At 39.0% G+C, this 23,026-nt stretch overlaps 1 protein-coding gene across 7 annotated transcripts in view; it reads right to left on the bottom strand.

Moving 5' to 3' along the window:
* Positions 1 to 23,026, bottom strand: part of ebf3a (EBF transcription factor 3a) — a 75,639-nt gene that overhangs the window by 12,215 nt on the left and 40,398 nt on the right. For 4 of the 7 annotated variants that reach the window (XM_051939554.1, XM_051939553.1, XM_051939551.1 and 1 more), the window contains exons 8-11: positions 21,696 to 21,813; positions 15,443 to 15,576; positions 14,923 to 15,049; positions 4,214 to 4,302 (exon numbers count right to left, since the gene is read on the bottom strand). In XM_051939554.1, the coding sequence (XP_051795514.1) occupies positions 4,214 to 4,302; positions 14,923 to 15,049; positions 15,443 to 15,576; positions 21,696 to 21,813 (468 nt within the window). The remainder of the gene's footprint in view (positions 1 to 4,213; positions 4,303 to 14,922; positions 15,050 to 15,442; positions 15,577 to 21,695; positions 21,814 to 23,026) is intronic. The other 3 variants (XM_051939555.1, XM_051939552.1, XM_051939550.1) reach the window with 1 other exon arrangement.

Raw genomic sequence — 23,026 nt, 5'->3', positions numbered from 1 at the left:
TTATAGTGTAGAACGTCTGACTGTACCTCATTATCATTCTATAGTGTTATAGTGTAGAACGGTCTGACTGTACCTCATTATCATTCTATAGTGTTATAGTGTAGAACGTCTGACTGTACCTCATTATCATTCTATAGTGTTATAGTGTAGAACGTCTGACTGTACCTCATTATCATTCTATAGTGTTATAGTGTAGAACGTCTGACTGTACCTCATTATCATTCTATAGTGTTATAGTGTAGAACGTCTGACTGTACCACATTATCATTCTATAGTGTTATAGTGTAGAACGTCTGACTGTACCACATTATCATTCTATAGTTTTATAGTGTAGAACAGTCTGACTGTAAATCATTATCATTCTATAGTGTTATAGTGTAGAACGTCTGACTGTACCACATTATCATTCTATAGTGTTATAGTGTAGAATGGTATGACTGTACCACATTATCATTCTATAGTGTTATAGTGTAGAACGTCTGACTGTACCTCATTATCATTCTATAGTGTTATAGTGTAGAACGTCTGACTGTACCTCATTATCATTCTATAGTGTTATAGTGTAGAACGTCTGACTGTACCACATTATCATTCTATAGTGTTATAGTGTAGAATGGTCTGACTGTACCTCATTATCATTCTATAGTGTTATAGTGTAGAATGGTCTGACTGTACCTCATTATCATACTGTAGTTTTACAGTGTAGAATGGTCTGATTGTAGGTTATTATTATCCTATATTTTTATAGTATAGAATGGTCTGACTTTATCTCATTATCATTCTGTAGTTTTATAGTGTGGAACAGTTTGACTACCTTATTATCATTCTGTATATTTATAGTGTAGAACGGTCTGACTGTACCTCATTATTATTCTATATTTTTAGCGTATAGAACGGTCTGACTGTATGTCATTATCATTCTGTAGTTTTATAGTGTAGAACAGTTTGACTCCCTTATTATCATTCTGTATATTTAGTGTGGAATGGTCTGACTGTAGGGACATGTTATTGGGATCAAACCTGAGACAACTGGAGCTGTTTGCTCATGAGGAGTGGGCCAAAATACCTGTTGACAGCTGCAGAACGCTCATTGACAAATACAGAAATCGTTTAATTGCAGTGATTGCCTCAAAAGGTTGTGCAACAAAATATTAAGTTATGGGTACCATCATTTTTGTCCAGCCCTATTTCATTAGTTTGTTTTTTTAAATAATTATGTTAATCAACAATTCAAAAGTGATGGCTGTTTTTGATTATTTAATTTTCAATAAATTTTTATTTATTGTTACTTTTGTGAGTTTCAAGTGATTTCAGTGAGAATTGTGGGTTTTTCCTTCTTTAACTGAGGGGTACCAACAATTTTGTCTGTACTACTGTAACGCTGTAGTGTAGAACAGTCTGACTGTTCCTATCATACTGTAACTCTGTCGTGTAGAACGGTCTGACCTGAGTACTGTAACTCTGATTATCTACAGTCTGACTTGACATGAGGTCTGAACCAAACACACATTAACTTTATAGAGGACAACAGACGAGTTTTTCTTTCTAAATCAGATAAAACACACACTGATAATCGTGTGTGTGTGTGTGTGTGTGTGTGTGTGTGTGTGTGTGTGTGTGTGCGCCAATCTCCTTTCTTGCCACATGGCTGCACTCGTTGATTACCTGATTTGACTGTTTCAACCTCCCTGTTTGCCAATAGGCTTTATACACACACACACACACACACACACACACACACACACACACACACACACACACACACACACACACACGCATGCACGCACGCCATTATATTCTAAAAACACACACGAAGCAGACATGATTGAATAAAAGGCAAACTGGTGTGTGTATGTGTGTGTGTCTATGTGTGTGTGTGTGTGTATTAACTATGATGGATGTTGGGTCAGTTCATCTGCATAGAGACAGCTTTAATATGGACAACCTATTTGCATGTTTTTGTGTGTTTTTGTGTGTTTTTGTTGTCACACTGCCGACTGATGAATTGAGATATTACATGTTTGTATTGTATGTCTGTATTCTCAGCAGTGATGAGGTTTGTCTCCTCCGAGCTGTTCTAGATGTCTGAAACATTGGGATTATTTCCACTTATTAGAGACCACAAGGCATGGTGGGTAATTGAATCAAACCATTACAGATGAATTACTGAAGACATGGTTTCATTATGGAGCTAACAGCATGTCACTGGAGAACTTCATTAGAACATTAACTCAGTTCTGGTTCTGATGTTTGGATCTGGTTCTGTTTTGACTCCTGTCCCATTTTGACTTCTGTCTTGTTTTGACTCCTGTCCTATTTTGACTCCTGTCCTGTTTTGACTCCTGTCCTGTTTTGACTTCTGTCTTGTTTTGACTTCTGTCTTGTTTTGACTCCTGTCCTGTTTTGACTCCTGTCTTGTTTTGACTCCTGTCCTGTTTTGACTCCTGTCCTGTTTTGACTTCTGTCTTGTTTTGACTTCTGTCTTGTTTTGACTCCTGTCCTGTTTTGACTCCTGTCTTGTTTTGACTCCTGTCCTGTTTTGACTCCTGTCCTGTTTTGACTTCTGTCTTGTTTTGACTCATGTCCTGTTTTGACTCCTGTCCTGTTTTGACTTCTGTCTTGTTTTGACTCCTGTCCTGTTTTGACTCCTGTCTTGTTTTGACTCCTGTCCTGTTTTGACTCCTGTCCTGTTTTGACTTCTGTCTTGTTTTGACTCATGTCCTGTTTTGACTCCTGTCCTGTTTTGACTTCTGTCTTGTTTTGACTCCTGTCCTATTTTGACTCCTGTCCTGTTTTGACTCCTGTCTTGTTTTGACTCATGTCCTGTTTTGACTCCTGTCCTGTTTTGACTTCTGTCTTGTTTTGACTTCTGTCTTGTTTTGACTCCTGTCCTGTTTTGACTCCTGTCTTGTTTTGACTCCTGTCCTGTTTTGACTCCTGTCCTGTTTTGACTTCTGTCTTGTTTTGACTTCTGTCTTGTTTTGACTCCTGTCCTGTTTTGACTCCTGTCTTGTTTTGACTCCTGTCCTGTTTTGACTCCTGTCCTGTTTTGACTTCTGTCTTGTTTTGACTCATGTCCTGTTTTGACTCCTGTCCTGTTTTGACTTCTGTCTTGTTTTGACTCCTGTCCTGTTTTGACTTCTGTCTTGTTTTGACTCCTGTCCTGTTTTGACTTCTGTCTTGTTTTGACTCCTGTCCTGTTTTGACTCCTGTCCCATTTTGACTCATGTCTCATTTTAACCCGTCTTCTTTCTGACTGGCTCATTAACACTACAGTCGGTAAAACAGGAAGGAGTTTCTTCACCATGGTTTCAGGATCAGACTGTTCATTCATGTAAACTAAAAGTCAAATGTTACTTAATTGTTGACAGAAAACTTTGCATCAACTGAACACTGTTGGAGCTGAGGTGATTTCATAAGCAAATAATCCTTGTTGACTGACTCCTTGTTCCTTCATCGTGAGTTCAGGACTTTAATCCTTCTGCTAACCGTATCTTTAAAGTGAAGCTGATTATGATCATCACTAAGTATGAGAAATTATTTTCATCAACCTGTTGAGTAAATTAATGTTTAAGATTATTCAACCTAGAAATCCAAGTTTCTAAAATATCTCTGACTATCACTCAGTCCAGTCTGTCAGTTGAACAGAATTCATTGGAACTTTTCTGAACTGCTGCCTTCATTTATTCTGGATTTTGTTGAAGCCAACATGATATTCCAGAGATGAGGATTAAACAATCCTAACACGAGCCTAAATGCACGAATAGGTAAAGCTTGGTTCACACACTTCTGGACTCCTGAACACTTTTCATCACCCTTCAGTTCCACCAACGTTGTAAGATGTGAAAATGTGCTACAGTGATTGATTCTGATGAACATGAAACTACCGCTCCAAACATCATCACATTAGAACGAACAGAACCTGAGTATCAGCACACAAAGGGACAAAAGTACAGAAAAATGTCAAAAGCCAGAATATTAACAGAGAAAGTGTGTGAGTCGGACCCTCGGAAGATGTGTCGGGTTTGTTCTAGGAGACGTCAGGAGCTCACATTTGTGTGGATGAAGTGTTTGTTAGAGAACACTGTGTTTGAATGTAGAACACACAAACAGCAGCATCAGGAGATGTTATCGGACTCTGAGCAGCCGACCAGAACCGGCCTGATGGAAACAGTAATCAGTGTTGTGTGTTTGGACAGAGCAGGAGTCGTACCTTTGGCAGCCTCTCAGGGTCTCCAGGGTGACGGGGGATGACCTTCTGTAACCTCTGGAAGCCGTAGTCGATGGTGGGCTCGTTCAGAGCTGCAGAAGATCCACACAGGAGGCCTCAGTGATGAACTCAAACACCAGAGAACACTTTAAATCAGCTGGTTCTGTTGGTTCTCACCACGAGAACATCTCTGGAGAACCTCTGGCAGGCCCGGTCTCACTAGAGGAAAATCTGAGCAGCTGATTGGTTGAACTCAGAGGACAACATGTTCCCGTCACTACCATCAACAACATAAACTTCCACAGATGTAATAGAACATACCTCCATGGATCTGTTGTCTACATAAAACTGCAGCAACATTACAGGAATAACTGATTGTCCAGAAAAACCTTCAGATGAGGGAAACTTGGCCTAGATAACATCTGCAGAACACCTGTACAGATAGATCAATCACATGACCTTAAACTGCAAGAAATGCTTCACAAACAAAAGACCTACTAACCTTTAACCGACTAACACTATGAACTCTAACACTGACCAAAAAAATCATACCTCTACTAACCCTACAAACTCTAACGCTACTAATCCTACGAACCCTACTTATCTCAACCTTAACCCTAATATCTCTACTAACCCTACTAGACCTATTAACTCTAACCCTGCTAACCCAACTGACCTTAACCCTGCTAACCCTAACCCTGACCTTGACCCTACTAACCCTCCTGTCCCTAACCCTGCTAAAACAACTAGCCCTATTAACTGTAACCCTAATAACCCTACTGACCCTAACCCTATGGACCCTACTGGCCCGAACCCTAATAACCCTACTGACCCTAACCCTATGAACCCTACTGACCCTAACCCTATGAACCCTACTGACCCTAACCCTATGAACCCTACTGACCCTAACCCTGCCAACCCTACTGACCTTGACCCTGACCCCCTAAAACCTAACCCTGCTGACCCTATCCCTACTAACCCTACTAACCCATATCTGTAGAGGACCTGTCCAAACATATCAATAAAATGTACTAAAGCTTTAAAAAAATGATTTATGAGAATCCAGTGTCACAAATATTTGAAGAGGTGTAAATAAATGTTGAAATTCCTGTGAAGCTGCTTTCAATCAGACTTCAGCCTCATTTACAGTTTAAAGAGCTGGGAGTCGATAAATCAGAGCGTTAGTGAACGCAGCAGAGCAGAAAGTGAGTGTGTTACTGTTTGTTACTGTGTGTGTGTGTGTCTGTGTGTGTGTGTGTGTGTGTGTATGTGTATGTGTGTATGTGTGTGTGTGTGTGTGTGTGTGTGTGTGTGTGTGTATGTGTGTGTATGTGTGTGTGTGTGTGTATGTGTGTGTGTGTGTGTGTGTGTGTGTATGTGTGTGTGTGTGTATGTGTGTATGTTTGTGTGTGTGTGTGTGTGTGTGTGTGTGTGTGTGTGTGTGTGTGTGTGTGTGTGTGTGTGTATGTGTGTGTGTGTGTGTGTGTGTGTGTATGTGTGTGTGTGTGTATGTGTGTATGTTTGTGTGTGTGTGTGTGTGTGTGTGTGTGTGTGTGTGTGTGTGTGTGTGTGTGTGTGTGAATGAATCATAATCTGGTCTTGCTTGGGTTCCTTTAACAAGCTGCTGCTGCTCCTCTACATCCCAAACAGAGTAGTGAGTCCTTGAGGTTCTCCAGGCGGAACACTGAGTGTTGCTTCCACATGTTCTGACCTTGTGTTGTTGACTCTGACACACTTTATGATCAGCTGTGTCTCTGATAAATCCGTCTGCTGCAGCATTCCGTCATTCAACAGAACCATCTCCATGTCTAAAGATGGAAGCAGGAGAAGGTCTTCCATAAGGTAACACTTTGTCTGCAAAGAGCCTAAGAAGAAGTTCTTTATAGAACTCCCAAGGTGCCTCAAAGAACCATCATAACACATTCCTTGAGGTTCCATGAAGGATAAAGAGGCTCTGTAGCCCTATAAGCTTCAGTCAATTCCAGCCATTTTCAGTACAAAAAATCGCTAATATTTTATTTGTAAATAAAAATATGACAAGAAATACAGGGAATATTGGACGGGCATCGCGAGGTGCATTTCCTCGAAAACGACCGATTTGTGGATTTTATACGACTTCAGGACATGTTTTGGACAAAATATTTTACTGGCTTGTTTCGTCTGGATGTCTAAGGTTGGATTATGGCCGTTTTTTGTGGAATATTTTAATCTGTGTGTAGTAATAAACCCGGAAATGTGAGTCGCGCTGTGTACGTTGGAGCCGTGTATAGAGAACGGATGGATGGATATTCGTTGTTTGTCGGACAAATGTGTTTTTCTCACCTGCTGTGGTAATCACATCTGAAAGTGGTTTATACCGGCGGATTCATGAGAATCTAAGCTTTCCATCGGTGTATAATGTTTCTATCATTGAGTTGGCAGTGTTGTTCCATTTCGAAAAATGCTTATGCAGATATCAAAACGGCCCGCCCGCGGGCCGCTGAACCACAACGGGTTAAAGAACCCCTGAAGGTGCCTCAAAGAACCATCAAAACAAATTCCTTTAGGTTTCATGAAGGATAAAGAGGTTCTTTCAGGAACCATTTTCAGGAGTTCCTTTTGAAATTATTTTAGACATTTGTGTTGATTTTGAACGACTTTGTTCTAGTTTCTGATAAAGTAGATAAACAGTCAAGTTCTGGTTAGAACCAAAACCAGGAGGTTCCCCAGAGAACAGGACTGTCTGGAACCAGAACCAGCAGCTGCTGAATCGTGATTGGATCAGATCCGTGGGCTGAACTGTGAAACACCTGGTGGGCTGTGAAGTCTGGATCTGATTGGTTAATTGTCTGTGATGATCTCATCAGCAGCAAACAGTGAAACCATCCAATCAATAAACTGCCAGGTTGTCGCCGCGGTAACTGCTGCTGAGCTCTTTAACTGATGGTCTGTTTCTATTGGACGTAATAAAGACCTGATGGGATGGAGTGGGTTAAAGATAGAACCGTAGATTAAAAGAGCAGCAGGACAAAAGAACTGTCGATTAATACAACCGTCGAATAACAGAACTGTAGATTAACAGAATTGTAGATTAATAGAACTGTGGATTAATAGAACTGTAGATTAATAGAACCGTAGGATCCACACCTGTAATGATGTATTTTTACTTGTTCTATTGTAGAACACAGGTTTCTACTCTGTGAGCTGATGAACTGATTCCAAACATCTGGATCTGACTGGCTGTGGATGAGCAGGATGAGGTCTGATCAGCTGATGGACAGATGTTCTAACAGCTGCAGCACGTCTGAGGGAGGAAATGAACATCTGGAGGCTCAGACGGATCAATACTCTCTGATCGATACTCATCCAGATTTCATGACCGCTGAAGACTGTCTGATATTAACACGCATTTCATCTCCTCAACATGCTGCCAGCATGTTTATCATGCTTCACATGACACATGCTTCATACATGATCCATTAGATCAGGCTATATGGACACCAGTTTATGATAAAGACTCTTCATGTTAAAGTGAAAACACATCTCTATAATGTAGTAAAACCATGAAATAAAGGGTTCCATCAGTGTTCTCCTTCTTCCAGCCAGGATCTAGTGAAACCTCCAGCTCCATCATGGATCCTGTTGGTCTCCATCAGTATGAACATCTGGACCTCCTTCTTCATAAACTGTTAAACTCTGTCAGGTTCCTCAGGGATCCTGATCATCAGAACCTTTCAGATCCAGACTCTAGTTCTCAGGTGGACTGAGGTCTGGACTCTGACTCCTCCAGAACTTGCTCCTTGTTGTCTTCAAACATCTCTGAGGATTTTTGTCTGTTTCGACTCATCATCTGGATTTAAAACTGATATTCTCCACGTCTCAGTTCTCTTCAGACTGCATCAGCATCTCCTCCAGGATTTTATTTACCCTCTACCTTTACCAGCCTTCCAGGACCTGCTGCTGAGGAACACCATGATGCTGCCACCACCGTGCTTCACAGCATAGTGGCCTCTCTCTCTAGTCTCTTTCTCCTTCAGAGGAGTCATAGAGTCTCGGTGGCCTCCCTCTCGAGTCTCTCAGGTCTTGAGGACGTCCTGCTCTAGTCAGATTTATTCATGTTCCATCTCCCTTCCCTTCCTTAATAATGGATTTAACTGGACTCCAGGAGATCTTCAGGAACTTGAAATGTTCTTGTAAATTCTTCTGTTTTATATTTTATGTTTTTGTTCAATGATGTGGTTTTGTGGAAATCTGTTTGTAATTTAACATGAAAGTATTTTGTTGTAAATGCATGTCCAAAATCCTGATAAAGTTTATCATGAATCAATGAGGAGAAGCTGGAAAACATGAAACCTTCCAAGGAGTACATACTTTTACTCTACTGCTTTATTTATGTAAGTAGATTTTTAATGCAGAATTCAATTCATTTAACGGACCATGCTGTACGTCTGTATTGTGAATATGTAATGTGTTAATGTACTGTACTGTGTACTGTAATGTGTACTATAATGTGTACTATAATGTGTACTGTACTGTGTACTATAATGTGTACTATAATGTGTACTATAATGTGTACTGTAATGTGTACTATAATGTGTACTATAATGTGTACTATAATGTGTACTATACTGTGTACTATAATGTGTACTATAATGTGTACTATAATGTGTACTGTAATGTGTACTGTAATGTGTACTATAATGTGTACTATAATGTGTACTATAATGTGTACTATAATGTGTACTATACTGTGTACTATAATGTGTACTATAATGTGTACTATAATGTGTACTGTAATGTGTACTATAATGTGTACTATAATGTGTACTATAATGTGTACTATAATGTGTACTGTAATGTGTACTATAATGTGTACTATAATGTGTACTATAATGTGTACTGTAATGTGTACTATAATGTGTACTATAATGTGTACTATAATGTGTACTGTAATGTGTACTATAATGTGTACTATAATGTGTACTGTAATGTGTACTATAATGTGTACTATAATGTGTACTATAATGTGTACTGTAATGTGTACTATAATGTGTACTATAATGTGTACTATAATGTGTACTGTAATGTGTACTATAATGTGTACTATAATGTGTACTATAATGTGTACTATAATGTGTACTATAATGTGTACTGTAATGTGTACTATAATGTGTACTATAATGTGTACTGTAATGTGTACTATAATGTGTACTATAATGTGTACTATAATGTGTACTGTACTGTGTACTATAATGTGTACTATACTGTGTACTATAATGTGTACTGTACTGTGTACTATAATGTGTACTATAATGTGTACTATAATGTGTACTATAATGTGTACTATACTGTGTACTATAATGTGTACTATAATGTGTACTGTAATGTGTACTATAATGTGTACTATACTGTGTACTATAATGTGTACTGTACTGTGTACTGTAATGTGTACTGTACTGTGTACTGTAATGTGTACTGTACTGTGTACTATAATGTGTACTATAATGTGTACTATAATGTGTACTATAATGTGTACTATACTGTGTACTGTACTGTGTACTATAATGTGTACTATAATGTGTACTGTACTGTGTACTGTAATGTGTACTGTAATGTGTACTATAATGTGTACTATAATGTGTACTATAATGTGTACTATAATGTGTACTATAATGTGTACTGTACTGTGTACTGTAATGTGTACTGTAATGTGTACTATAATGTGTACTATAATGTGTACTGTAATGTGTACTGTACTGTGTACTATAATGTGTACTGTAATGTGTACTATAATGTGTACTATAATGTGTACTGTACTGTGTACTGTAATGTGTACTGTACTGTGTACTATAATGTGTACTATAATGTGTACTATAATGTGTACTATACTGTGTACTATACTGTGTACTATAATGTGTACTGTAATGTGTACTATAATGTGTACTGTACTGTGTACTATAATGTGTACTATAATGTGTACTGTAATGTGTACTATAATGTGTACTATAATGTGTACTGTAATGTGTACTATAATGTGTACTGTAATGTGTACTATAATGTGTACTGTACTGTGTACTATAATGTGTACTATAATGTGTACTGTAATGTGTACTATAATGTGTACTATAATGTGTACTATAATGTGTACTATAATGTGTACTGTAATGTGTACTATAATGTGTACTATAATGTGTACTATAATGTGTACTATAATGTGTACTGTACTGTGTACTATAATGTGTACTATAATGTGTACTATAATGTGTACTATAATGTGTACTATAATGTGTACTATAATGTGTAATATAATGTGTACTATAATGTGTACTGTAATGTGTACTGTACTGTGTACTATAATGTGTACTATAATGTGTACTATAATGTGTACTATAATGTGTACTATAATGTGTACTGTACTGTGTACTATAATGTGTACTGTACTGTGTACTATAATGTGTACTGTACTGTGTACTATAATGTGTACTATAATGTGTAATATAATGTGTACTGTACTGTGTACTATAATGTGTACTATAATGTGTAATATAATGTGTACTGTAATGTGTACTGTACTGTGTACTGTAATGTGTACTGTACTGTGTACTATAATGTGTACTGTACTGTGTACTATAATGTGTACTATAATGTGTACTATAATGTGTACTATACTGTGTACTATAATGTGTACTATAATGTGTACTATAATGTGTACTATAATGTGTACTGTACTGTGTACTATAATGTGTACTATAATGTGTAATATAATGTGTACTGTACTGTGTACTATAATGTGTACTATAATGTGTAATATAATGTGTACTGTACTGTGTACTGTAATGTGTACTGTACTGTGTACTGTAATGTGTACTGTACTGTGTACTATAATGTGTACTGTACTGTGTACTATAATGTGTACTATAATGTGTACTATAATGTGTACTATACTGTGTACTATAATGTGTACTATAATGTGTACTATAATGTGTACTATAATGTGTACTATAATGTGTACTGTAATGTGTACTGTAATGTGTACTATAATGTGTACTATAATGTGTAATATAATGTGTACTGTACTGTGTACTATAATGTGTACTATAATGTGTAATATAATGTGTACTGTACTGTGTACTGTAATGTGTACTATAATGTGTACTATAATGTGTACTATAATGTGTACTATACTGTGTACTATAATGTGTACTATAATGTGTACTATAATGTGTACTATAATGTGTACTGTACTGTGTACTATAATGTGTACTGTAATGTGTACTGTAATGTGTACTATAATGTGTACTATAATGTGTACTGTACTGTGTACTGTACTGTGTACTATAATGTGTACTGTAATGTGTACTATAATGTGTACTATGTGTACTATAATGTGTACTATGTGTACTATAATGTGTACTATAATGTGTACTATAATGTGTACTATAATGTGTACTGTACTGTGTACTATAATGTGTACTATAATGTGTACTGTACTGTGTACTATAATGTGTACTATAATGTGTACTATAATGTGTACTATAATGTGTACTATAATGTGTACTGTACTGTGTACTATAATGTGTACTATAATGTGTACTATAATGTGTACTATAATGTGTAATATAATGTGTACTATAATGTGTACTGTAATGTGTACTATAATGTGTACTATAATGTGTACTATAATGTGTACTATGTGTACTATAATGTGTACTATAATGTGTACTATAATGTGTACTATAATGTGTACTGTACTGTGTACTATAATGTGTACTATAATGTGTACTATAATGTGTACTATAATGTGTACTATAATGTGTACTATAATGTGTACTATAATGTGTACTGTACTGTGTACTATAATGTGTACTATAATGTGTACTATAATGTGTACTATAATGTGTACTGTACTGTGTACTATAATGTGTACTATAATGTGTACTGTACTGTGTACTATAATGTGTACTATAATGTGTACTGTACTGTGTACTGTAATGTGTACTATAATGTGTACTATAATGTGTACTGTAATGTGTACTATAATGTGTACTGTACTGTGTACTATACTGTGTACTATAATGTGTACTATAATGTGTACTGTAATGTGTACTGTACTGTGTACTATAATGTGTACTACAATGTGTACTGTACTGTGTACTATAATGTGTACTGTACTGTGTACTATAATGTGTACTATAATGTGTACTGTACTGTGTACTGTAATGTGTACTGTACTGTGTACTGTAATGTGTACTATAATGTGTACTGTAATGTGTACTATAATGTGTACTATAATGTGTACTATACTGTGTACTATAATGTGTACTGTACTGTGTACTGTAATGTGTACTATAATGTGTACTATAATGTGTACTATAATGTGTACTGTACTGTGTACTATAATGTGTACTATAATGTGTACTGTAATGTGTACTGTACTGTGTACTATAATGTGTACTGTACTGTGTACTGTACTGTGTACTATAATGTGTACTGTACTGTGTACTATAATGTGTACTGTAATGTGTACTGTAATGTGTACTGTACTGTGTACTATAATGTGTACTATAATGTGTACTATAATGTGTACTGTACTGTGTACTATAATGTGTACTATAATGTGTACTGTACTGTGTACTATAATGTGTACTATAATGTGTACTATAATGTGTACTGTACTGTGTACTGTAATGTGTACTATAATGTGTACTGTAATGTGTACTGTAGTGTGTACTGTACTGTGTACTGTACTGTGTACTGTAATGTGTACTGTACTGTGTACTGTAATGTGTACTATAATGTGTACTATAATGTGTACTATAATATGTACTATAATGTGTACTGTAATGTGTACTGTACTGTGTACTATAATGTGTACTGTAATGTGTACTATAATGTGTACTATAATGTGTACTATAATGTGTACTGTACTGTGTACTATAATGTGTACTATAATGTGTACTATAATGTGTACTGTACTGTGTACTATAATGTGTACTATAATGTGTACTGTACTGTGTACTATAATGTGTACTATAATGTGTACTATAATGTGTACTGTACTGTGTACTGTAATGTGTACTATAATGTGTACTGTAATGTGTACTGTAGTGTGTACTGTACTGTGTACTGTACTGTGTACTGTAATGTGTACTATAATGTGTACTATAATGTGTACTATAATATGTACTATAATGTGTACTGTAATGTGTACTGTACTGTGTACTATAATGTGTACTATAATGTGTACTGTAGTGTGTACTGTACTGTGTACTGTAATGTGTACTATAATGTGTACTATAATGTGTACTATAATGTGTACTATAATGTGTACTGTACTGTGTACTATAATGTGTACTATAATGTGTACTATAATGTGTACTGTACTGTGTACTATAATGTGTACTATAATGTGTACTGTACTGTGTACTATAATGTGTACTATAATGTGTACTATAATGTGTACTGTACTGTGTACTGTAATGTGTACTATAATGTGTACTGTAATGTGTACTGTAGTGTGTACTGTACTGTGTACTGTACTGTGTACTGTAATGTGTACTATAATGTGTACTATAATGTGTACTATAATATGTACTATAATGTGTACTGTAATGTGTAATATAATGTGTACTATAATGTGTACTATAATGTGTACTATAATGTGTACTGTACTGTGTACTATAATGTGTACTATAATGTGTACTGTACTGTGTACTATAATGTGTACTATAATGTGTACTGTAGTGTGTACTGTACTGTGTACTGTAATGTGTACTATAATGTGTACTATAATGTGTACTATAATGTGTACTATAATGTGTACTGTAATGTGTACTGTACTGTGTACTATAATGTGTACTATAATGTGTACTGTAGTGTGTACTGTACTGTGTACTGTAATGTGTACTATAATGTGTACTATAATGTGTACTATAATGTGTACTGTACTGTGTACTATAATGTGTACTGTAATGTGTACTGTAGTGTGTACTGTACTGTGTACTGTACTGTGTACTATAATGTGTACTATAATGTGTACTATAATGTGTACTATAATATGTACTATAATGTGTACTGTAATGTGTACTGTACTGTGTACTATAATGTGTACTATAATGTGTACTGTAGTGTGTACTGTACTGTGTACTGTACTGTGTACTGTAATGTGTACTATAATGTGTACTACACTCCACATGACTTTTCCTTCAGCTCTGTTTCTCTTGGTTCGAGGAGGACATTCCAGGAGATCAGAACCTCTAAACGTCTGCTATGGAAGCAGCTGCTGTACGAAGGAGGTCATGTGACTGATGACATCACTCTAAGGTCATTAACACAACGGTTTGCAGGTTAATGGGATTTAAATGTGTGTAATTACTCTGACTGCGAACAAAACGACCGAAAACATGATGAGGAAATACTCCGAGTCAAGGAGGGAGGAAACGGAGACAAGGAAAGGAGGCGAGAACGTGCCAATAGGAGAACACAAACCTCAACTCCAATGGATTCTGTTCTCTGACTGAGTTCCCCAAACACAAGGAAACAATGACCACAACTTTGGTTCCCACCACTGGAACCACATAACCATGGAGGAACAAACCAGTCTAAACCAGTCTAAACCAGTCTAAAATCACGTCAAAGAGCCAGTGCCGAACCAGTCACATAATGTCACAGATTACTGGTCCAGTCAGAGACCAGTTTCAGGACCAGTGATCTGGTACTGGTCCGGTTCTTACCTGTGTAGACGAAGCGACCCGGTGCTCCTTTACAGAACTGCTTGGACTTGTAGGACAGAGTGACCTCCACCACTCCAGGGATGTGACGAGGAGGAGTCTGGACCCGGATAGCATGAGGGGTGATCAGCTGCAGGCAGAACCCATTATTGATTATCTGATCGATCAGCTGCAGGCAGAACCCATTATTGATTATCTGATCGATCAGCTGCAGGCAGAACCCATTATTGATTATCTGATCGATCAGCTGCAGGCAGAACCCATTATTGATTATCTGCTCGAGCAGCTGCAGGCAGAACCCATTATTGATTATCTGATCGATTAGCTGCAGGCAGAACCCATTATTGATTATCTGATCGATCAGCTGAAGGCAGAACCCATTATTGATTATCTGATCGATCAGCTGCAGGCGGAACCCATTATTGATTATCTGATCGATCAGCTGCAGGCAGAACCCATTATTGATTATCTGATTGATCAGCTGCAGACAGAACTGATTACTGATTATTGATCGGCATGTTACCTCACTCCACACCAGCATGGTGCCAAACACCACCTGCAGACCGTCGAAGAAGTTGTCTCCAATGAGGATGACGGTGGCTCCTCCAGTGGTCCAGCCTTCACTGGGACTGATGGCTTTGATGCAGGGAGTAGCTGCTGGAGACACAGAGAAGTTAGCATCAGACTTCTGTGGAGGTTCTCAGTCATCCAGGAGGAACCAGCTGGAGATTCCTCCTGAAGCTCCTACCATCTTCTCATCCTGTAGATGTTCTTCTATCTCCATGTCTCCTCTATACTCTGCTCATCATCTGTAGATGTTCCTCCATGCTGGATAGATCTCCAACTACCTGCTCCTCTGTTCTCTGTTTCTGCTGCATTTATTTTCATGTTTTTTTCCTCAGTCTCTGGTCGTCTCCTTCTGTTGTTTTGTGTCACGTTTGTGTTGTTTGATATTTTGTTTGTGTTGTTACAGTCTTTTTTCTGTCATTTTGTCGTGTTTTTGCCATTTTGTGTTTATTTTTTCTTGTTTTCTGTCTTGTTTTGTGTCTCGTTTGCTATTTTGGCTTATTTTTTCTGTGTTTTTTTTTCTGTTTCATCTTGCTCTATGGCATTCTGTCTCATGGTTGTCATTTTGTGTCTCATTTGTAGTGTTTTTTGTCTCATTTCTGTCACTTTGTCCTGTTTTTGACCATTTTGTGTCATTTTTTGGGGTCTTGTTTTTGTAATTTCGCATAAATTCCCCTGAAGAACCAGAAGGAAGATGGCTCTGGTTTTGCTGGATCTGTTCATCATTTTCAGTTTGATCTTGCTGGGAACAGAAAATTCCTGAACAGGTGAGCAGTCAGTGAACGCAGCATCGGCTTGATGTTCAGAACTGGACTAAATGTGGGAAAAAAAAGTTTGTTTCTTTCACGATCTCAGGGTTCAGACCTACAGATTGGATGTATGTACTGCAGCTGAAGGTCACACACACACACACACACACACACACACACACACACACACACACACACACACACACACACACACACACACACACACACACACACAAACACACAACAGGATTTAATTGGGTCGTGGCTTTTATCCGCTTTAGCTTAGTTCACCACTACACACATCGATACACACCGACACACACACACTGACACACACACACACACACACACACACACACACACACACACACACACTAATACACTGACACACACACTGACACACTCACTCAGCCGGTAATGACTACTTCTCTCTCTTCTTTCAAGTGCGGCTGCAGATTAATTATAAAGTGAAATGAAAGCAGAGTGTGTGTGTGTGTGTGTGTGTGTGTGTGTGTGTGTGTGTGTGTGTGTGTGTGTGTGTGTGTGTGTGTGTGTGTGTGTGTGTAAAGGCAGGGCAGCTAATCTCATCACTGATGACTTCAAATGACATTACAGCCCCTCACCTAAGTTCTATTCTATTCTATTCTTTTCTCCTGGTCCAGTGTGTGCTGGTTCAGACAGTGTCGGATGCTGGTCTTGTTTTGGACTCAGGATGAAGCTCAGTGAAGTGACAGAACTGAATGATTTTCATGTTTTCAGAGGACAGAATTCTTCTGTGTTTCACTTCAAACTACAGAGTAAATCCATGTTCATGGTCCAGTATCTCCATACACATACAGTGCCTTGTGAAAGTATTCGGCCCCCTTGAACTTTTCAACCTTTCACCACATTTCAGGCTTCAAACATAAAGATATAAAATTGTAATTTTTTGTCAAGAATCAACAACAATTGGGACACAATCGTGAAGTGGAATGAAATTTATTGGATATTTTAAACTTTTTTAACAAATAAAAAACTGAAAAGTGGGGCGTGCAATATTATTCGGCCCCTTTACTTTCAGTGCAGCAAACTCACTCCAGAAGTTCAGTGAGGATCTCTGAATGATCCAATGTTGTCCTAAATGACTGATGATGATAAATAGAATCCACCTGTGTGTATCAAGTCTCCGTATAAATGCACCTGCTCTGTGATAGTCTCAGGGTTCTGTTTAAAGTGCAGAGAGCATCATGAAGACCAAGGAACACACCAGGCAGGTCCCAGATACTGTTGTGGAGAAGTTTAAAGCCGGATTTGGATACAAAAAGATTTCCCAAGCTTTAAACATCTCAAGGAGCACTGTGCAAGCAATCATATTGAAATGGAAGGAGTATCAGACCACTGCAGATCTACCAAGACCCGGCCGTCCCTCTAAACTTTCACCTCCAACAAGGAGAAGACTGATCAGAGATGCAGCCAAGAGGCCCATGATCACTCTGGATGAACTGCAGAGATCTACAGCTGAGGTGGGAGAGTCTGTCCATAGGACAACAATCAGCCGTACACTGTACAAATCTGGCCTTTATGGAAGAGTGGCAAGAAGAAAGCCATTTCTCAAAGATATCCATAAAAAGTCTGGTTTGAAGTTTGCCACAAGCCACCTGGGAGACACAGCAAACATGTGGAAGAAGGTGCTCTGGTCAGATGAAACCAAAATCCAACTTTTTGGCCACAATGCAAAACCATATGTTTGGCGTAAAAGCAACACAGCTCATCCCCCTGAACACACCATCCCCGCTGTCAAACATGGTGGTGGCAGCCTCATGGTTTGGGCCTGCTTTTCTTCAGCAGGGACAGGGAAGATGGTTCAAATTGATGGGAAGATGAATGGAGCCAAATACAGGAGCATTCTGGAAGAAAACCTGTTGGAGTCTGCAAAAGACCTGAGACTGGGACGGAGATTTATCTTCCAACAGGACAATGATCCAAAACATAAAGCCAAATCTACAATGGAATGGTTCACAAATAAACGTATCCAGGTGTTAGAATGGCCAAGTCAAAGTCCAGACCTGAATCCAATCCAGAATCTGTGGGCAGAGCTGAAGACTGCTGTTCACAAACGCTCTCCATCCAACCTCACTGAGCTCCAGCTGTTTTGCAAGGAAGAATGGGCAAGAATTTCAGTCTCTGGATGTGCAAAACTGATAGAGACATACCCCAAGAGACTTGCAGCTGTAACTGCAGCAAAAGGTGGCGCTACAAAGTATTAATGCAAGGGGGCCCAATAATATTGCACACCCCACTTTTCAGGTTTTTATTTGTTAAAAAAGTTTAAAATATCCAATAAATTTCATTCAACTTCACGATTGTGTCCCACTTGTTGTTGATTCTTGACAAAAAATTAGAATTTTATATCTTTATGTTTGAAGCCTGAAATGTGGCGAAAGGTTGAAAAGTTCAAGGGGGCCGAATACTTTCACAAGGCACTGTAACTACCAGACAGAACAGCGTCATCAGGTCAGGATGACAGAGTGGATCCAGCAGAGGATCAGTTTAATTACTGATGCTTTAAAATGGGAAAAAAGTGCAGTATTTTTAAAGTACAAACAAAGGTGGTCTAGTGTCTCCATAATGTTCCTATATTTGTTTATCTATGGATGGATCCATGTTTATACGAAAACACAGTCTTTGGTTGACATTTTACCAACTGATGAGGCTCTAACATCAGTAAAATCTGATGAGGGGAAGATTCTTAGATGTTTAGACTAAATGCTGATGTGAAACCATTGGTAGGAACCAGAACCTGGAGTTCATAGAGGTCTGGATGTTCATAGAGGTCTAAATGTTCATAGAGGTCTGGATATTCATAGAGGTCTAGATGTTCATGGAGGTCTAGGTGTTGGTGTTAATAGAGGTCTAGATGTTCATGGAGGTCTAGGTGTTGGTGTTCATAGAGGTCTAGATGTTCATAGAGGTCTGGATGTTAATAGAGGTCTAGATGTTCATAGAGGTCTAGGTGTTCATAGAGGTCCAGGTGTTCATAGAGGTCTAGGTGTTCATAGAGGTCCAGGTGTTCATAGAGGTCTAGGTGTTCATAGAGGTCCAGGTGTTCATAGAGGTCTAGATGTTCATAGAGGTCTGGATGTTCATAGAGGTCTAGATGTTCACAGACGTCTGGATGTTCATGGAGGTCTAGATGTTGGTGTTCATAGAGGTCTAGATGTTCTCAGAGGTCTAGATGTTGGTGTGCATCGAGTTCTAGATGTTCATAGAGGTCTAGATGTTCACAGAGGTCTAGCTGTTCACAGACGTCTGGATGTTCATGGAGGTCTAGATGTTGGTGTTCATAGAGGTCTAGATGTTCTCAGAGGTCTAGATGTTCACAGAGGTCTAGGTGTTTGTGTTCACAGAGGTCTAGATGTTCATAGAGGTCTAGATGTTCATAGAGGTCTGGATGTTCATAGAGGTCTGGATGTTCATAGCGGTCTAGATGTTCTTGGAGGTCTAGATGTTCATAGAGGTCTGGATGTTCATAGAGGTCTAGATGTTCTTGGAGGTCTAGATGTTCATAGAGGTCTAGATGTTCATGGAGGTATAGATGTTCACAGAGGTCTAGCTGTTCACAGACGTCTGGATGTTCATGGAGGTCTAGATGTTGGTGTTCATAGAGGTCTAGATGTTCTCAGACGTCTGGATGTTCATAGAGGTCTAGATGTTCATAGAGGTCTGGATGTTCATAGAGGTCTAGATGTTCATGGAGGTATAGATGTTGGTGTGCATCAAGTTCTAGATGTTCATAGAGGTCTAGCTGTTCACAGACGTCTGGATGTTCATGGAGGTCTAGATGTTGGTGTTCATAGAGGTCTAGATGTTCTCAGAGGTCTAGATGTTCACAGAGGTCTAGATGTTCATGGAGGTCTAGATGTTCATAGAGGTCTGGATGTTCACAGAGGTGTAGAAGTTCATGGAGGTATAGATGTTCGTGTTCATAGAAGTCTAGATGTTTATTGAGGTCTGGATGTTCATAGAGGTCTGGATGTTCATATAGATCTGGATGTTCATAGAGGTCTAGATGTTCATAGAGGACTCGGTGTTCATAGAGGTCTGGGTGTTCATAGAGGTCTAGATGTTCATAGAGGTCTAGATGTTCATAGAGATCTAGATGTTCATAGAGGTCCAGATGTTCATAGAGGTCTGGATGTTCATAGAGGTCTGGATGTTCATATAGATCTGGATGTTCATAGAGGTCTAGATGTTCATAGAGGACTCGGTGTTCATAGAGGTCTGGATGTTCATAGAGGTCTGGATGTTCATAGAGGTGAAGATGTTCATAGAGGTCTGGATGCTGGTGGTAGATGAACAGAGCTGCAAGATGCTTCATGTTGTCTTCAGGTTTAACTTAACAACACCTGAGAGTAATTTTTACTGAATGTTTCTGTACGTGCACTGAAATGAGTGAAATTTCAATAACTGGTTTTTCGTCTTGTCAAACTTTCCTCACAACAGGTTCCACTGATATAAACATTGTGTTCACTGACAGGAACTTTCTAGGGCCAAAGAAGCAAACTCAGTAAATTCGGTTTTGTTGTCTATAGGAGCCATTAAAAGCTTTAACTGGTCTGACTGGTTTTAGAAGGTGAGTCTAACAGTAAACGTGATGAAGACTCGAGGTCTCCTGGTTGTTCTCCACCTGAACTGTTTAAATGTCTCAAACATAGAGGCTGCTTCTCCAATGTGAGAGTTTCTGCAATAAATCTGCAGAAACACCAGAACAGAACAGAGAGGTGGTAAAACGAGAGGGTTCAAACCCACGGGACTCCGCTGCGCTCTGATTGGGAGGGGTGGTTTCCATGGTTACTGTCTTTAATTAGGAGGGCAATTAAAGGGGTTGAACGGCCCGAGAAAAGACACACTCTCACACTCACACTGTCCTCTCTGGGGACGAGGAGGCGTCTGGTCTTCCTACCCACAAGCCACTCAGTGATTTCTCTTCAAAGACCAAATTACAGCCTCAGAGAGCTGCTCAGGTTCAGACGCTGCAGAATAATCTGATCACAGGATCCAGTCAGGAACCTGCTGAACTCTGGCAGCTAAACCCCACCACTAGTTCCAGCGGAGCTAACCTGTTAGCTGCACGTTCGCACCAGCTAACCGTTTAAATAACACAGAGTTTAGCATTTAACACGTTTCAACGGAGCACTGCACAGTCAAAAGTAACACTGTACAGTTTAGTATAAAACTGTACACTTTAATATAACACTGTGTAGTTTAAAGCAACACTGCAGTTATTCATGTCTCTCTTTGAGCTCCAAATTTATTGCAGTGGAAGATGATTTGAACTCCTTGTTCTTCAGATAAGAACCTTTAAGTTCCTCAGGGTTCCTGTTCTGGATCCCTCCATGTTGGAGGTTTTGTCATTCTTTCCCTACAGCAGCATTAGAACATGAGCAGATGTGATTAGATGAAGGAATAAAAGCTCCGTACCTTCAGACGGGTCCAGTCTCCGGGCTCGGCGGCCATGTTTGGAGTTGTTGTGTACAAACATGTTGTCAGAGACGGCGAGAACATGGCCGTCAACATTGACCGTTGTAGACACCACCACCTGCAGACACAGGAGCCTTCACTTAGAACCTGCAGAGGAACAAATCTAAAAGGAACTTAGAACCTGCAGAGGAACCTATCTGGAGGGAACTTTCACTTAGAACCTACAGAGGAACACATCTGGAGGGAGCTTTCAGGAGTGTGATTCTCTGATGGACAGTTAGTCTGCTGACTCTGTCCTGATGGAAGCTAAAGGTCAATGTTGGAGAGCAGAGCTGTTCAGTTATCAGACGTTAATCTTCAACCTTTCTAACAATCAGTCCGTTTGAGTCATCCATCCATCCATCCATCCTCTATGCACCACTTTATCCTCACTAGGGTCATGGGGGGTGCTGGAGTCTATCCCAGCTGACTCGGGTGAAGGCAGGGGACACCCTGGACAGGTCACCAGTCTGTCACAGGGCTACATATACAGACACACAATCACACTCACATTCACACCTACGGACAATTTAGAGTAACCAATTAACCTCAGCATGTTTTTGGACTGTGGGAGGAAGCCGGAGTCCGTTTGAGTCATTTAAAGATAAATCATCTGAATTCTGTGATTTCAGCTCCTTCAGTGAATATTTTCTGGTTTCTCTCCTCTGATGGTAAACTGGAGATCAAAACAGGACGTTGAGGAATCTCCAATCCTCATTTTTCACCATTTGAAGACATTTTAGATCTGACCGTGACAAGTTGTGCTGATCATGAAATAGAATACTAGATTGTTCATTGTTCCTTTGTCTTTTTGTGTCTAGTTTTTGTAGTTTTTGTCTGTTTAAAGTAAATCCTCGATTGTTCAGTTCCAGATGACTAAATGTTGTGTTCCTTTGTAGACACTCTGTGATCTGGAAGTTGTGATGTGGAAATGATAAACTGAGGATGAATGCTGATGTTATTTTTCTTGATAAATGTCAGGTTGTTGATGTTTAGCAAAAAGATAACTCCTGAAATGTGAACATCAGGAACCATGAGGAGTTGTGGTTCTTTACAGGTTATTCTGCTGTGGTTCTACTGGAGATCAGACTGGACTAGGATCAGTTTGACATCCTGCTGTAAACTGATGACATCACCAGATGATCTGTCCTGGAGCTCCGCCCCCTGTGACGCCACAGCCTCCCTGACAGGCGGCAGCTTGTGGCCATTCATCATCCGCGGCTGGTTGCCGTGGTGAGGTTGTTGCCGTTGATCCATGGCGACGGAGCAGAAGGTCACTCAGAGAGAGTAGA

The sequence above is a fragment of the Acanthochromis polyacanthus genome, chromosome 19 (genome assembly GCF_021347895.1).
Source record: "Acanthochromis polyacanthus isolate Apoly-LR-REF ecotype Palm Island chromosome 19, KAUST_Apoly_ChrSc, whole genome shotgun sequence".
NCBI lineage: Eukaryota > Metazoa > Chordata > Actinopteri > Pomacentridae > Acanthochromis > Acanthochromis polyacanthus.
The sequence above is the reverse complement of the archived record's forward strand: the minus strand, read 5'-3'. Positions and strand labels throughout refer to the sequence as shown.